Source organism: Agelaius tricolor, unplaced genomic scaffold (genome assembly GCF_023055355.1).
Source record: "Agelaius tricolor isolate 1412-34295 unplaced genomic scaffold, bAgeTri1.0.p SCAF_3, whole genome shotgun sequence".
NCBI lineage: Eukaryota > Metazoa > Chordata > Aves > Passeriformes > Icteridae > Agelaius > Agelaius tricolor.
In genome coordinates this window covers 5,172,003-5,189,674 of record NW_027269263.1, presented here as the reverse complement: position 1 = coordinate 5,189,674, position 17,672 = coordinate 5,172,003, and the positions used below count along the sequence as shown (strand labels likewise).

The 17,672-nt window shown below is 41.5% G+C and overlaps 1 protein-coding gene across 4 annotated transcripts in view; it reads left to right on the top strand.

Annotated features, from left to right (window-relative positions):
- The window catches only part of PHF21B (PHD finger protein 21B), a 142,886-nt gene extending 127,602 nt beyond the window's left edge, over window positions 1-15,284 (top strand). For all 4 annotated transcript variants that reach the window (XM_071422272.1, XM_071422271.1, XM_071422274.1 and 1 more), the window contains 7 exons: window positions 384-460; window positions 3,130-3,184; window positions 7,378-7,400; window positions 8,720-8,878; window positions 9,544-9,619; window positions 10,743-10,846; window positions 13,016-15,284. In XM_071422272.1, the coding sequence (XP_071278373.1) occupies window positions 384-460; window positions 3,130-3,184; window positions 7,378-7,400; window positions 8,720-8,878; window positions 9,544-9,619; window positions 10,743-10,846; window positions 13,016-13,240 (719 nt within the window). In that variant the 3' untranslated portion in view covers window positions 13,241-15,284. The remainder of the gene's footprint in view (window positions 1-383; window positions 461-3,129; window positions 3,185-7,377; window positions 7,401-8,719; window positions 8,879-9,543; window positions 9,620-10,742; window positions 10,847-13,015) is intronic.
- The last annotated feature ends 2,388 nt before the right edge of the window (window positions 15,285-17,672 follow it).

Below are 17,672 nucleotides of genomic sequence, written 5' to 3'. Positions count from 1 at the left end.
AACTGAATCCAGCTGTGCCATTTCAACTCTGCTTTTCCTGACCTCCATGGAGGAGAGTACTCTGAGGGCTCTCTGATGATGCTTGCTGAATATGTGTCTGAAGAGATCATAATAAAATTCTTGTAGGGCAGCAGAAGTCTACCTTGAAGGAAGAAAAAAATAAAAAATGCCTGTGAATATCACAAGGAAAAGCTTATTAATGTCAAACCTTGAACTGCAGCAAATATCAATGCTGATGCAACCCAGTTATACTTTAGAAACTGAAACAGAACACAAAGCTCAAGGGGCTGTGTGGGTAAGATCATCTTGCTTAGCAAGTTATATCTACATTTTTCCCTGATAAATGAGAAATACACAGTTCATGTTCCTTTCCATGGTTACAGAAATCCAGAGCAAGCGTCAGGAAAGAAAGAGAAGAAGCACAGCAAATCCAGCCTACAGTGGACTCTTGGAAACAGAGGTACTTTATCATTCACTTTTTTTACCACAGTTCTATTTCATGTCAATAAAAGGTCTAAGTGTGTTTTGCTACAAAAATATATATGAATGTAGAACCACAGCTACCTGTAAAGAGATCTTGATGTAGAAAAGAAAGAAAATATCTCAGTGGCTAAACAACAGGTTTTCACCACACAACATCACTTGCTCCAAACTAGAACTCATCTTAGTTTTAATAAAGTCCAAGAGAACTAAATTAATGCAGGACCTAATTACTCTTTTATCTACAAAGGCAGTCCCTTTAGATCATGTGCATTGCTATTTCTCTTTTCTTATGTGCCAAATTAATAGTAATCATCATCATCATCATCATCACTTTTTTTAATTTGTGGCATTCATAAAAGGGGTGTGTTGGTTTAAGAATCAGTGTGGTCGGCAGAGGGTATAGAAGTCTGCATAATAAATATAACAATGCATTATTAAAAGAAAAATGCTCTGGATAATCTCTGGTCCTGTGTAATATTGGATTGCAAACTTGGTGTAAAAGCATCATATAAATAGGCTTAACTTTTTCTGGATTTTTTTCTTTGTTTCTAAACAAACATATATGCGTTTATTCAGCTAATTAAAATTTCACATTTAAAATTTCAGCACAGTTTGGGTTTACTGTCTGAACTTTCTACTGGGATGAAACTCAATTGCAGCCAGCTCTCCATTTAAGCAAGGCCTCTCTGTGTTCTGAGTCCTCTAAGACTAAAGAAAGTGATTGTTGTTTATTTAGGCATAAGTGATGCAGAATTTCTGGTATGCCAGTATTTCAGATTTCTGTCTTTGCTGGCAGATAGCAAACAGATGAGACTAAGAAGAAACACACTGCTGCAGTCAAACTGCTGAGTTGCTTGATTGTTCTTTTTTTGAAAGCACTGGAGATTTTTATACTCCAGAGCAGCTCTGGGCACTTGAGTTCTTCAGAATTCCTCAACTATTTTTTTTTCAGTGCAAATACTGATGCCCATAAGTGCAGTATTTAACACAGTAGGAACTTTAGCCTTGTTAGCATGAAATCTGTAGCTCTTTAGATGTTTTTGTCCTGATTATTAAAATACTTGCAGCAGAGTTTTGTGGCTGTAGCCAGGTTGGTGTTTGTGACAAACTCTGTTACCTTGGAGAGGTGGAAGAGAAGATGGCCCAGGTCTACTGCACCCCTAGTTCATATTTCTCATCATATCTATTCTCAAAAGCATATGCTTGAAGGAAGGATGGCATGGACAAAGAAATGTCTGTGAAAGACTCCTGTGGCTGATCAGCTGTGTCCTCATTAGGAGCTGTCATTAAGTACTGACCATGGGGAATGTCATTCAAGTAAAATGGAGGCAGATGTTTTTTCTCTAATCAATTAGCTGCTCAGACTGGTTTGCTAATCAGGGAGTTGAGGTATTGGTGGCATTTCAGGCATTTTGATGCAGTTTAATTTAGTCTACTGAATGATCTTTAATTCATGATTGTTTAAATTGAAGTTGCCTATAAATTAGACCTTTTATTTGCCCACACCCCTCAAAATGGCAGGAGTTCAGCATTCATAGTGGTGATATTAACTTTGACTGCAAAAATATGATCATGGTCTTATGTCTTCACTTGAATGGTGTGCTTTTTCTTCTCAAAGCTTTTTTCTTTAAAAAAATGAGATACCATTTTATTTTCATAGCCTCAGTAGCCTTTTTTTCATAGGAAATGGTTACATTTTGGGCTGGTTATTTTTTGAAGAAAGAAACATCTATTCAAAGTTCATTAACAGACTGGCAGGCACCCGTCTATAAGAGAATAGTTTGTTCACCACAGAATAAAAAATTTAGTAGCAAAACCCCTCTAATTTTCTTCCAAGCTGAATCTAACAACACATAAAGGAGGAAAATGGTGCTGTCTCCAGTCCTGCTGTACAAGTATTGGGTGTCTCAGAGGAACAATTTGGGGTTGTCCAGACTATTAATGAAGCCTGGCTTGCTATTGACCACAACTTGTGCCATCAGACAAGGCTGGCCATGGGCTGTGTTAGATGAATTAAACATCTCAGACAGGTTTGCAGTGCTCTCTGTTTGTAAGTTTGGTGAGCTCAGCAGACTGAAATTACTGCCAGCTCCTCAAAGTCCTGCACAGTCACTTCTGAAAGGGAAATATTTTGCTTAGGCCCTCACTTGTTGCTTGCAAATGCAGTATGTTCCTCTGAACTGTAGGCAGGTGTCACAAAGGTAGTAGTGGTTTTCCTGCTGGTGAGAAATCCATCACCATTTCTATATATGCAAATAAAAATAGGCATCCATAAATGCAAATAAAAATGTCATCTCACAGCAACAATTTTCCCTTGGATGTTGTTGGGCTTGGAGTTAGTTTTGCTGTAGTCTTCCACTTACCAGCCCATGTGACATATCCTGCAGCCCCACCAATAACATTCACAATTTGTATTTCTCACTTCTTAATAAAATCCAATACACAATAAACTGCTCTGTGAGAAACTTGTTAGAAAGGTAAATTATGAAATTATGCAACTGTTTGACTGACTGTGTCAGTGGTCTCTAAGAAGCTTTTGGAGAGCTGGTTAGGTATGAGGTAAGCCCATGGAGACTGATAATGTGAAATGTAAGAGACAAGCAGAGCACTGCAATGACATGGGGGTTGGTTTCTTTTCCCTTGTAGAGGAAACGCCTTGCATCGAATTATTTGAATAACCCCTTGTTCCTTTCAACAAGAGGTAAGCATATTTTTAAATGAATATACTACTCTCATAATGATGTGTTAAAAATTTATTAGCAGGATTTCCTATACGTTACTGTTAGGATACCACAGGGCATTACTTTGTGTAATGTCGCTGTGTTTTTTAATATGGAGTGAAAAGTGTTTTCCTGCAAAAACAATGGAAAGGTAAGGCTAAAGGTCACAATTTTGTAGAAATGGATCCAAAACCTCTGCAATCAGTGGAAAATCTGATCTCTGGCACTGTTTTGGTTTGAAAAGACAGGTATCTGCTAAGGAAGGCAGGAGCCTCCCTTGAAATAGAGAATGTAAACCCCCTTGCTCTGAATTATTATAATATTGAAATTAAAGGGTTCTCAGGCAAAGATACAGCAGTAGGAATGACAGTTTTTTATTAGGGGAAAAAAAATAGAAATGCAAAACAACACTGACAGAGTCAGAATAGGCCCTGACACCCTGTGGGCCAGGGTGGTGGCAGCAGTGCCATTAAATGGTGGCTGCAGCCCTCCTGCAGTGACAGGGGTGGTTCTGTTGCAGCAGGGATCCTGTAGAAGGCTTAGTTTTCTTCTGAAGGTCCAGTGATGCTGTAGATGGGCCTGGTCTTCTGGGAACCTAGTGGAAAAGAAAGTTGCTCCTCTGGGAATCCTGTGGAAAAGGCTGATTGTGATGTTCCAAATCTCAGATTATATCCAGGTAGAAATTTTTGGCTCCTCCCCCTGTGCAGAGCATCTCATAATGGGATTGTGTAATTTTTATTAGTTATGCAGTGAGACTCAATGGCTCATTAACAGATGATATTTCTTGGAGGGAGGATTGATTGTGCAGGAGATAAAGCAAACTGGCCCACCTGGTTTTAGTGGTTGGCCCAATTAACAAAAGGTAACTCTAACAGATGGCAATAGATTACACACTCCCAGACACATCTTGCAACCTAAGACAGGCACTTTAAGCACCATGCAGTGAGAGAACTGATTGAAGAAAGTAGTGTTGCCAACCCCAAGTACTTAAAAATACATATGAAAAAAAAATTACTGTTTTAGGCTTTTCATTTGCTTCTTCCCACCGGCTTTACGAAACTGCTCTCCATCCTCAAGCATCAGAAATTTCTCACAACTTTTGCTTCAGTAACAAGGGTTGAGAGCCAGTTTTTCTAATTCCAAGAGGTAGAGTCATAAATCTAGACCTGATGACCTTCAAGATGCCTTCCAGTCTTGTACTTATAAGAACTTCATATCTGAAATTTAATAGTAAATGCCTTGAGAATTAAGGACTCGGAGGAGCCATTTGGGGATGCTGATGATTTGTTCATGGGAAGAAGCACATTTCAGGAAAAAATGTGCAACACAGAGAAGACAATGAGTTGGGAATGAGAGGTGGAACACAGGGAATGTTGAGTACAGTTTACTTCTTCAGACAAGATCCATGTACTATTTTAAGGAATAAAGTGAGAAACTTTCTTCCTTAAAATAGTACAAATCAGTAAAGAAATTTGATTCAGTCCTTGCCCTTATTTTGTCTTTATAACTTTTTCTCTACTAAGTTGCATTAGAGGTAAGGGAAGAGAGACCTTTATCCAAGTTAAATATTATTTCAGTATTAGGAGCATTTGCAGGGGTAATTATAATTGAGACATAAAGTTTTGACAGTTTTTCAGTGTTTGCTTGATCTCCCTGTCAAGTGTCATGTTTAGTGCTTGAGATTCACCTTTCTGCCTCTGCCTTGACTTCCTGCACCACAGGAGCACCAACTGAAAGGCAGCAGTGCTTCTCTCTGCCTTCAAAAATTCACATGCCAGATACAGACACTTGGCCTACTTACCACATGCATTACTTTAGTCACCTCTAATGCATTGGCTCTCAGAGGACAGCAGAGGTTATTACAGTAAGCAGCTATGATGACATGCCTCTTAGCAGGAAGCCAGGCTCATGTGAGCCCCACTGGAAAGAATATTATTTCTGGCTTAGTTTTATATTCAAAATTACAATTGTGATAGATTGTTTGTCTTATCATAGCACTTGTTTTCCCCGTGTAAACACATGTGAGAAATCAGGACAGAGTGGCATTGTTAGCAAGTTGTGCCTCCAGCCCCTGGGTGGGTTTAAGTTAGGTTTTGATATCTCTGACCTTCCTTTCATTACATGTTTCTCATTATATTTGCAAAGAAGTGGGCAAGGGACAGACATCTACTGTTGCAGCTATCTCAGCTTCCTGAAAATCAGCAACCTCTCTCCTTAATCATTAATTCCTCTTTGAGTCCTGTATCTTTGGTTTTTCCAGAATCCAGAACACCTGCTGGAGTTCTGCATATTCTGAGAATGTTGAGATGGACTTCTTTATAGCAGAATTCCTCACCTCTGCAAGGATATTTTTGGCACCAGCTCTGTTTTTCTGGATGCTGTGCAGGCACTGAGCAGAAGGCAGGTGCTGTCCCAGATTGCTTGGCTCTGCAGTGATGCAGTTCTCCAGCTTCAGTGCAGAGATGGCTGCCCTTCTCTTTTAAAATGCTCCTTTAAAAATATTGTCTTCAGTTTAATTTTTTAGCAACTAGAAGAGGGAAGTGGACATGTTTTAAGTTTAAAACTTTGTAGCAAAAGTGAGCTGAAAAGACAAACAAACTAGAAAAAAAATCCCCAGGATGTCCAGGAAACAACTGTCATGTCTGCATATACAGAAGAGGACAATTCTTGTAAATTTTGATCAAAATGTTAATTGATCAGGATTGATTTAAATGAAAATGTCTTTTCTGAAATGAGGTCACATCCCCTGACATGTATCATTTGTACAAAAGATTCATCAATTATCAAGCCTCTGTTGATCTGAATAGCATTTATATCCCCTGAGTAATCATAGTGTCATACAGTGGTGGACCCTTGTGTGTGTATTTTTGGATGTGAAGTAACATCTACACATTTTATTAGTCTGTGATTATTTATGGACATCATTGCCAAAGTATACTAGAATTCTTGGGAAAAGTAGAGAAATTTATGGAAGAAAAAAATCTATCAGAGGCTGCTAAATGCAAAAATGAAGATGCAAGCTCAGCGTTAGGGAAGCCATAAACTGCCAGCATTGGAAGGATGCTTCTGTAATTAGTGTTTGCCCTGTTCCTGCACTCTGCAGGAGTGGTATCAGTTTGGTTGCCTCCACTTTAATCCAAAGAAATCCCTGTCCATGAAGTGTTTTTCAGTGGGACAGTGTGCTCCAGCCCCTTGAAAGACCCCAAGTGAATAGCTGGATCCATGCCAGGGCCATATTAGGCTGGATATCAGGAAAAGGTTCTTCCCCCAGAGGGTGGTGGGGCATTGAACAGGGGTCAGGTCACAGCCCCAAGGCTGCCAGAGCTCCAGGAGACTTTGGACAATGTTCTCAGGCCAAGGGTGGGATTTTTGGGGTGTCTGTTCAGGGCCAGAGGCTGGACTCAATGATCCTGATGGTACCTTCCAGCTTAGGACATTCTGTGATTCTATGAAATCAGCAGCAGAAATTGCAACACACTGCGCAGTTTCCATAAAGCTCTTGATTTTTTCTGGCTTCTTATTTTTGGACCAAAGTGTGTTGAATTCCACAATTTATTTTTTTTATGGAAGACTTGGCCTGCTTTCCAGTGAGCTCTCTTGGTTCTTGTTCCTATCAAGTTGTGAATACAATCAGTACAGACTCAGTTCATCCAAAGGTCACTGGTGTTCTGGGTGGGAGTAGTCTCATGAGAAGGACTTGGTGGTACCCTCAGGCTCACTCCTACAGGAGGTGACCATTTTGTCCAGGAACCAGCTCAACATTTAAATCTGTGTTTAACAAGTAGTTGGAGGCACCCATTTCATGCTCCACATTAAGTGCATTGCTGGTTCAGGGCCAGCCTTTTCAACACCCAGCATGCTGTGGTCCTTCAGGAAAACTTTTTGACTGGCATGTAGAGAGGAGCTCTGCAGGAAAATTTCTGAAATTTCCAAATACTATAACCTTTTAGCATCAGACCTTTGGACATGGGATACCTGCCATGTACATTTTTAAATCTCAAATGCTAACTTCACTGCTTGCTGTTCCATTCTTTACTGCCTGCATGAATTTTGGCAATGTCCTGATCTCCTATGCCACATCTCGATTAAAATTACTCCCACAGCTGAGAACTAGCAACCACTGCAGCAATGTATTTTCCACTGATCTGTTTTCTGCCCTTCTTTTGCATGCTAGCAAATGAGGATTCATTCTGGAAGGTATGTGTGGCAAAGTTTGTGTATTGGCAGGTACCTTTCTCATCACTGTGTATTCAGTGCTTGCCTCTGATTATTGTAGTCACTCTCAAGGTACCTAATTGCAGTATTCTCTTCTCCCACTTAACTAAATCTTTGAGTCCCTAAGCTAGAATTTTAAAGAGATGAACTCTTGGGCTTTCACATGCAAGGCTTGAGTTTAGTCCCTTTGTTGACTCCACTGATTGAGAAATTGCTAGACCAGATTTATGAGTTTAATGAAAATTTTATAAGAAAAATGAGTAACCATTCTAGTTTGTAAAGATTAGATCTCCTTACATTGGGCTTAAAATTAAGATTCTTTGAGCAGGTAGTTTATAAAGAGTAATATTTTGGAGAGTGATTTTTTGACAGGACTGGTTTAGAATTCAGGATATAAACCTGACTAAAACTGCCGTGGAACTTTTTAATTACTATTCCAAAAAATGAAAGCATGCTTTTGGAATTGAAACACATAAAATCACTATTCTACTTCCTAGAAAAGCAGTAGGAAGTTTTTTATTTTTTGTAATGATTCACAAGGCATGAGAGTTTCAGAATCAGTGTCTCCTTTATTAAAAAGAGTAATTAATGTTGCCACCAGATTAGCATAGCAATCTACTACACGACATTGTAACTTTGTTGATGAGTCTCAGTTCATGTTGTGCGTTGCTTCAGACAAAGCACTAATCAGTCTTGTTGGAGAAAGATTGTCAGAGCAAGTCTGAGCAGAGACCAATTAGTGCCAGGGAGAAAGAGGCCAGAGGAGCTCACAAAAGAGGGTTTGTAGCCCAAGGCTGTGCTCCAGCCTCCTGTTTCCCCAGCTGCCCTTTGAGGCAGTGGGAATGAAACATGGAACTGTGCTTCTTCCCCAGAATCCTTTTCCTTTATGCTTCCCTCTGCTTTGGGCATCACAGACAAGTGATCCCCACATTAACTGACCCACGACAGAGCCATGCATGGGGATACATGTGTGTTGTAGTAACACACTGGCAAAGAAAAAAGTGAAATAATTCCTATGTCACAATAATTCCTATATCACTGGCTATATTAGTTGACTTTCTCCTGTGTTTGATTAGTTGGGTTTTATGTTTCAATTTCTGTAACTTGCTTCTGGGTCATTTGTTGTTTGTATTTCTTGCTATCATATATCTATTATTTCTGTCTTCTGTGTCTGTCAGGGTCCTTTTGACAATTAGATTTCGTGTTTGAAGGAGCCTGTCTGCTGCAGTAGAGGCTTTGAATGCTGTGTAGAGAGAAGTTCTCAATGGATTGACTTTACCCAGGGCACCCTTCTCTTGCAGAACGAGATCCATCACGATGAGCACTGCACTGCTTGCAAGCGTGGAGTTAACTTGCAGCCCTGTGGCACATGTCCCAGAGCATATCACCTCAACTGCTTGGACCCACCCCTCAAAACTGCCCCCAAAGGGCTCTGGGTCTGCCCAAAGTGCCAACAGAAGGTAAGCTACATGGAGCGTGGTGTACCAAGAAGGGAAAATGGGGAGACACCTCAGATTTGTGTACCCCTGAATAAGTCTAACCTATGGTCATAGCTCACTGGACTACATTAGATAAAGAAGTGCTGAAAGGCTTTTAGTGCAGTTTGCAGTACTATTTTTGGTATTTTTCACCATCCTAGAGTTAGAACATACAGGGAGTGCTGTAGCTTGCCTGTAATTGCTAAGAATTGTCCTCTTAAAAATATCTCTTCAGCTCCTTTGTGTACAGTGACACCACCATCATGTAGCCAGACAAAAGAATGTAAATGTTAGAGATGAGGGAGGCAGTGTCAGAAGGCACTGTTCACTAGTGGATCTGAAAGGTGTGAGGAGAAAGCTTCCTTTTCTTTAAATCACATTTGTTACACACAACTGTTCATCGTGTGAGATATGCTAAACTGTCTAGTTGCTGTGAATAATGTTGATAGCACAAGTAAGAAAAAAATTATTAAAACACTAAGTGTAGATTCTGTGCCACACAGTTCCTTGTGCTTAGCCTTGAGATCACTTTTATGTTCTGAGACAAGGACCCAAGTTCTGGTCCTGCCAAACTGTAAGGCTGGAGCAAACATTAGTGTGTGGGTTTTTTTGGAATCCTAACCATTTATTGTTTCTTGGGCTTGTAGGTTTTAAAGAAAGATGACAATGTGCCATGGACTGGAACTCTGGCTATTGTTCACTCCTATGTTACTCATAAAACAGGTAGGGATTAACTCAGCCTCTGACAAGGGATTCCCTGCTCATGATAGCAGTGCTGTTTGAGTCCTTAGCTGAAATATCAAATAGAGTTACAATGCTGCCAGGTCTGATGGTGTAGGTCATAGGGCCATGAGTGACTGGGCAGGGCAGACTTTTTCTGTCCCCTTCCCCTTGGTCTGCTCCTTTGCTCCCTTCTCTCTGAAAGGAAGCTGAGAGTGATCTCTCAGGAACTTCACTCTGCTGGAGGAAGCTGTCATCAAAGTGGTGCCTTCCCTGGCACAGTGCTGAAAACAGGATTTTGAGGCAGAATCATTGTGAGGCAGAGTCAGGCTAAGCAGGGCCATGCAATTGGGTGTGGGCACAATGCCAGGCTAGTGTCCCTGACCCCACAGCAACCCCAGCTTCTCATTGTCTCAGTTATGGGGTATGGCAGCCACTTGAGTCATGTGCTGTGTGACAGCTCTGCACTGAGCATTGTTCTTTTTTAATTCCCTGTTGCACTCTTACAACAGGCTGTTTGGGGCACTAGATCATATTTGTAAGGACCTTTAGGGAGGTCTGGCACACTTATAATTGTGCTTTTCTGCCAGGGTCACTAACTATTGCCATTCCAAGGGGCTGGCCTCTTCCTAAATACCACTCACCTCCTTCTTGGAGACCTTCAGGATCACATGAAGTCTAAGGATTAATTTTAATTCACCTTAAAGGTGCACTGTACCTTTTGGGTTTTCCTCCTTTGTGCTAACCATTGACATGGACACATGCACAGAATCCCAGAACCACTGAGGTTGGAAAAGCCCCACAAGTTCATGGAGTCCAAGCTGTAACAGATCCCACCTTGTCAACCAGCCCAGAGCACTGAGTGCCATGTCCAGTTGTTCCATGGACACCTCCAGGGACGAGGACTCCACCACCTCCCTAGGCAGCCCCTTCCAATGCCCGACCACCCTTTTAGTGAAGAAATGCCTGCAAGCAGAAACTCCAGATTTCTTTGGCTGTACCTGCTGACAAAAGGCTAATGAGACCTTAAACTCACCATGTAAAATACCTGCTTCTGCTTTCTGTCCTCAAGTGCACACCACATCCTTTTCTTAACCTCTGCATCCTTAATCTTATTGTTCCACAGTCAAAGAAGAAGAGAAGAGGAAGTTATTAAAGAGAAGCAGTGAGCTGAAGAGTGAGCACAGACAGTTGGAAGAAAAAGATCGACTTCTCAACAGTGCAGTGAAGGTAGGACACCTGATGGGAACACACAGCCTCCTGAAGAGATGTTTATAAAGAATTTAAGCCCAAAAAAGTTGTATTTTGTGGCTAGAAAATGATTCAAGCTCCCAAGCAATAGATTTTCAAGTGTGAATGTGTTTCTCTCTGAGGAAGCATGTGTGCATTTTCTTTATGCACGAAGGTAAGCCACTCTGGCAGGCAGAGGAGGAGCAATCACTTGAATTTCTGAGACAAACAAAACTCCACAGGTAGGCATGGCTGCCTTCCTTGTAGTTGCATCCATAGCTCTGAGGTACCCAATGACTTCAAGGCACTTCCATCCTCTAGGGGAAAAGTTTGGTCACAAGTGGGTCCTCCAGTGGTAGCTGCTTGTTCATTAACTCAAAACTCTTGATATTAAGTAGAAATAACCATCTTTACTGAATGTTGTAGCATTTTTCCATGACTGGACATGGACTATTTTGTCTCTCCAAACTCATTTCAAAGCTAAATGTTGTCTGGGGGTGTCTTACACACACATTGTGCTATGAGGAGCTGAATTCAAAGCCCAATTCCTACCCCTCATGGCTGATGGAACTGTCTGGGGCTACTTCCATCCTGAGAGGCAGCTGTTAGTTTGCAGGGCAGCCTCAGTAAACATTTGACACTTCCTTACCCTGGAAAAATCCAAGTGGCAGCTGCAGGAGTAACTGCTCACAGCTTGTTTTACCATTGCAGTTATCCAGAGGGGCATGTTAAAATATTTATCATGTAAAGCAGAGTGGAAGGAAAAGCAATAACTTATTAGAAGACATCACTGAATATTCCCTGTACATGTGTGCAACACTAATGGAACCACATGTGTGTGTAATAGGTAGGAGAGTGCAGTGGGCTGGGGAATTTGGAAAAAGAAAAGCTGTCAGCTATCAGGTCTTTGTCATGGCTGTCAAAATCAGTAAGATTTCTACCTAAGCAGAATCAGGTTCTTCCAGTGGGCAACACTGTCTTATTTAAATTGTAATACCAGCCAATGATTATATTTATTGGAAATGTATCCACTTGAAAGAAGAAAATAAATTAAAGGTGTCCCACACAGAGCAATTTCATTCTGACATTTTAACAGAGATTTATATGAAGAAGAACACTCTCATACACCCACAGCTGCAATGGTAAAAACAGAACATAATTTATCTTTCATCTGAAATTTCATCTCTCTAAACCAACCTCTGAGCAGCTCCACACAGTTGCTTTCCAAACAGGTTGTTCTTCAAGTGAGCATTTCCCAATTCCCCAGGACTGGAGAATCCTCACCCTTGGCAGTCTGGACCATAGCCAAAGGGAAGCAATCTGCAGACAAGTAATCAGTCTGGTCAGAACCCTGGGTCACTGGGAGAAAGAAAACAGGTCTCAGGTCTAGAGACCACTGTCCCCTTCCATCTTGGAGACAGACTCAGGGTGTGGGTCTGTCCCTCACTGAAGAATGGGGTGCTGGATGCAGCAGTCCATGGTTGGAGTGAGAAAGGAGAATTACTGATTCTTCCTGCCTCTTCTTCTTGGAGAAATGGAGGATTTGGGATGCCTTTGTTTAGCTCCTGCTCTCGTGCCCATTTGCATGGAGGTTTTTATTTCAAATGATCATGGGGAGAAATTTGGCCACCCTGGGGGATGAAAGCTTTCTTGTGACTGCTCTGGTGTAACAGTTGTGTCTTGGAGCAAAGTTTTCTGCTGGGAAAATATTGATATCATGTTCAGTGAGATTAATGTGTCTTCACAGTGCCTATTCCCTGGAATGTGTGGCACATATGAAATGCATCCTGGTGAGCATTTATCAGGGTCCTTTGGTAAGAGTGAGAGACCTGAGTGGCGCCTTCTGTTTTTCAGTAACACAGCTCTTGCACTCATGTGGAGTGCAGAAGGTGCTCCTGCCAGGCTGTCTACAGGATGGAGTCAGAAACATCCTCCAAATGCATTTGGCCTGGGAAGGATATTGCTCCCTCAGACAGCTGCTGCAGTGTGTGCAGCACTGCTGATTGCTCCATTTGTTAAGCTGTGGTTTTGCTTTCCCCGAAGGAGAACATACTTCATTTGAGCAGAATGTGCACCCAAGGCACCCAAGGATGTTTGAAGAGATGTTTGACACCACTTTGAATGTATTCTCAGTCTTTCCTTCTCTCTCCTCTTCTCTTTATTTGACAGAAATGCTTAGAGCTAAAAACCAGCCTGATAGCCCAGCAGAAAGGGACTCAGTCATCACTGGAACGTCTCAAAACCCTCATTAGACTGATACAAAACGAGCAGATGATTCAGGTTACCATGACTACCACCACCACCACCTCCCTGCTCTCCATCCCCTGGATCAAACCCTCTGCTGCCTCTGCTGCCATGCACAAAGCTCTGCAGCCATCACAGGGCAACAACTGACAGGAGGCGGCTGCGCGAGGAGCGGCGACACAAGGAACTTTATGCACAAGAGCAGAGGAGAGATGGAACTGGAACACAGGACAGAAGGAGCAATCTCAGTTTTGATACACTTAGAGACTTGCAGGCCAGGCAGCCCAGTTTGTAGGTCACTGTGGCAGCACATTCCCACAGGGCAGGTTGTGCTGCACTTTTGTATTTGCCAAGAACCTTCAGTGCTTATGACATTTTGTTTTGTTATGTTGGCCTTAATGGATTTATGACTGAGGGTGAACCAGAGGAGCATGGCTGATAGAGGAAGCAGGAGAGCCTTTGGCAGACAGGCTTTCTGTTCCAAGGGGAGAGGAGTTAGTGAGGGATTAGAGAAGTAGTTGGGCTGAAAGCTATGGGGGGGAATCAGTGAGATAACCAGAAACTGAGCTACTTAGCACTTGACATGGATGTCAGAGGAACAAGTTTGGCCCCATTGGTTCAGGTGACCTGGATGTGGGGTCTTTGTGACCAGAACAGCATCACGGACACTCACAGAGCCTTGGAAGCAAAAGATCTTTTTTTTCCGTATTATTAGACTTGAGAATTGCAGATATTTAAATAAAGAAACTGTATGAAGTTAGCATTTCTAGTAAAATATTGAAGTATTTTCATGCTGATGCATCTGTATATGCGTTCCAAAATATTTAAAAAATACGACTGTAAAACTCCTTTTGCAGGTCCTTTTTACTTATTTTGCTATCAGTGTATTTTTCTCATGGAGTTTTTGTGCAAGGTTTAGCATCAACCATAACAGTGGATACCTTTGACAGTTTGGGTTTCATTTTTTAAAGTGATTATTTTGTGGTTTTCTGTCTTTTAGTTCATTTTGGATTCTTTTTTTAAACAAAAAAAGCAAATAAATATTCTGGGTTTTGTTTCTTGTCAGTACAGATAATATGCCAAAAACAAATAACCTTTTTGTACTGCATTTTTAAAGATATGCAACATGATTTTTTTTGTTGGTGGTGGTTTTTTTTGTTTGGGGTTTTTTGGGCTTTTTTTTTTGTTGCCTTGGGTTTTTTTGGTTGGTTGGTGGGTTGGTTGCTTGGGGTTTTTTGAAGAAATATCTGCTGAAATGGTACAGGGAAAAAAAAAACTGCCTCAAGGGGTTGTTTCTTACACTGGAGACTCGGAGACAAGACTTCTGTGGGAGGGACAGGGCATGGAAAATTAAAAAGGTTTGGGATGATTTTGTTTTTGGAAACTTGATTCCTTTTTAACATTTTGTTGGATTTTAGCATGTTTGGGAAGCGTTAAGCATTAGCCTGAGAGAATCCCAGTGCACCTGCCTGTTTACTAGCTGGTCTTCCTGATATTCTGCAAGGTGCTGCCTGGGAAGGTGCTGATGGACACCCTGCTTTTCTCAGCTCCCGCTCCCCTGTGCCATTGCCTCTGTCCCTGTGAGTTCTCCATCAATTAGCACAAACAGGTAATTATGGAAAGCCACCAGAGCAGGACACAAGGCTGGTCCCTCACATCAGCATATCACGTGGTGCCGAATAGCCTTTTTTGTTTTTAATTTTAAAAAATGAACACATGAGGGACTGGCTTTTTCTGTTGCCCAGAAAGCACAAGGTCCCTTCAACCATTTTCACAACTCCGGGAGAAACTGTGCAGTACTATACAAATCTATTTTAATACACAACTCTCGATTGAACAAGATTTTTATATTCTTTTATTGATGAATAGAGTGAACTAAGTAAAACACAGTTGTTATACATTGGTTAATGTATGCAATTATGCATTCTGAGTGGCTTGCAATGTAGATGTTTTCAGGTTTCATAATTTTTTTTTTCCTTCTCAGACAAATAAAAAATAAAGGAAAATTGTAGAAGGTTGAATATGTGAAGAATTTCTGAAAAACTGTCTTCAACTGTTAAAAGTAGTTATTTTGAAAAGGGGGCTGTCCAGTGGATAGTGTGCATAGAAAAAAAAAAGAAGTGTTTGTCTTAAATATGCCAATGTAGTTTTACTTCTTTATGATGCATTAAACTTGACTGAGAATTTCCTGGCATTGTTGTGGTGGTCTCTGCTGCCCAGGGCCTGTTGAGGGATCTCCTCCCTGGCCAGACTCTCCTGGCGTGGGGAGGGGGAAAGAAATTTCTCCACCACTGTGTTCCATTTTCAAACTCAAGCCCTGCAAGAATGAGTACAATATTTTCTGCTTGCTTTCTGTCAGGAAGGTGGCCTCTTCCTTGAGGCCACTGTGTCTCCCAGGCAGAGGCACCCTGTGCAGTCCCTTGATTAGCTTCCCACCTCCTGGAATAATTGCCAGTCCACCAGACCCCTGGGCTTTCCTTTCACACCTGCACTCTCAGGTGTTCTTCAAATGTGTGGTGACCCTATTTTGTAAAGTAATTTATAAATCACTTTGTAACCATAGTAAAGAAACAGGGAAAGAGGGCCCTAACAGGGTTTGGCTGGTTTCTGGCTGGTGGGAGGGATGGAACTTCTTCCCAACAAAATTAATCAAATTAAAGCAGAACACTGTCACAGCTGCATAAAACCTGCCATAGTGGCTAGTGCTTATGCAGAGCAGAAAGAGGGTTGGGGTTTTCTTGTCAGGGGTAGGGAAAAGAGTATTTTTTTTTTTGGCTGGGAGTGTGTTGCCTTGTCTTCACCTCGTGGCAGCATTACCATTTAATTTCAGGCTGCAACAGGCAAGGGAGCTCAGCATTGCGCTCCTGCTTCCCCTACAGCTCAGCTGCCCTCTCCTCCCTCCCAGCCCCTGCTACATAAAAGGCAGACTGTTAGGAACCTTGCTTCCAGAATTAGAAGTATTAGAAGATTTTTCCTAACATTGCTTCCAGGATGAGAAGACACCTCTCCCCTATGGCAGAAAACTCTGCAAATCACAGGTTGTCGTCGTCATCACCATCATCTGTCTGCCACCACCCTAACCTTTCAACTCAGTGCTGTGCTAACAGACAGGAGCCATTTACAGAGCTCTGCATGCTGCCTTGATAATTAATGCAGTTGAAAGAGAGTGCAGCCTTTAATCTTTGATAGCATTTTAAATTGGGGTTTTGGTGCAGATTTGCAGGAGGTACGGTCCCCTCCGTGTTCCTTGCTGTGGTACAGGCATTGTCTTTGGAAAGAATCGGGAGCTGCAGGGTTCCCAGCCTCCCCTCCCAAGTGAAAGTTATTTTCACAGCTATGCCAGACTTCACAGCTTCAGGGCTCTTTATTTTACTTTGACAGACTGTTTTCTGTGCACAGGACTTTCTCATGCCATAAGTTATCTTGCAGAGGACCTGCTCTGCAAATAGCCATTCGAATGAAATGTGTTTTCTCCAAGGCTGTCAGTTTTGTATCTGTACCTCTGCAAATGTAATGTCACCTATTCTTCCACTTCACTGTCTCTTGTCCCTCAGAAATGAGAGGAAAAGGAACATTTCTCTCTGTTGGGAAGTAACACAGAGCAATGCCAGAATGAGCAATTTTTGTGTCAGGATCTCAGATGTCTCCAGGTTTCCTACTTTTAGCAGAGAAGCCACTAGGACCTAAACACTCAGAAGTCAGGAAACAAAGTCAAGACCACTCAATTTTTTTTTAGTATTTAGTTTACAATCAGAACATAAATTTTTGCAAGATACTTTCACAATAACATCAGGCCAGCAAGCAGCTTCTCTCATGGCAGACTTCTGTGTAAGGATGGCAACACAAACTACAGCAGCCTGATCAGGAGCTTATTCCACATGCCAAGCTGTTTTCTAGTAGTTTGATGGCCTATTAGGATCACTTAAACTTTGAGAAGAATGTGTTACAAACTGACACATTCTTTTTGTTCTGTGTTCTGCATGTCATCTGCAGTTGGAAAGAAAGTCATTGCACTGAAATGAGTGGCAATAGGCACATCAGATAAAATCTACTCACCTTAATCAGGTTTATCCAACTGCAGCCTATTTTGCTTAGAAAATGAAAGCTGACTTCTGAGATCAATTGCTAGCAACTGATGATGCAAACAGAAAATGCCTCACTCCCCTGATGTAAAGCCACTTTAAAGTTCACCATAGTGAAGACCATTAAAGCAAGAGTTGGGATTTCTTCCCTCCCTTAAAAAAGGAAACAAAAACTAAATTGTTATGACAGGAAAAAAATACTACAAAGCATACACAAACTTGCTATAATACATTCTAGCCAGGGAGAAGAAAAACCAAAAAAGAAAAGATACCACTGGCCTTTGAAGTTCTTGTTTGCATTTGCACTGGCAAATTGCAGATGATTCTTTGCTGTTTAAATGCAGCAGAAATACTGCACTCCAACCTCTGATTGAGCAGTTACCACAGACATTTTAATTCACATTTGCATTTCATCTTTGGGCTTAAAAGACTGCAATAAATCCCCTTTTCCCTCAATATTCATGCTAGAAATACAGCAGTCCTGTTGTAGTTGACACTCT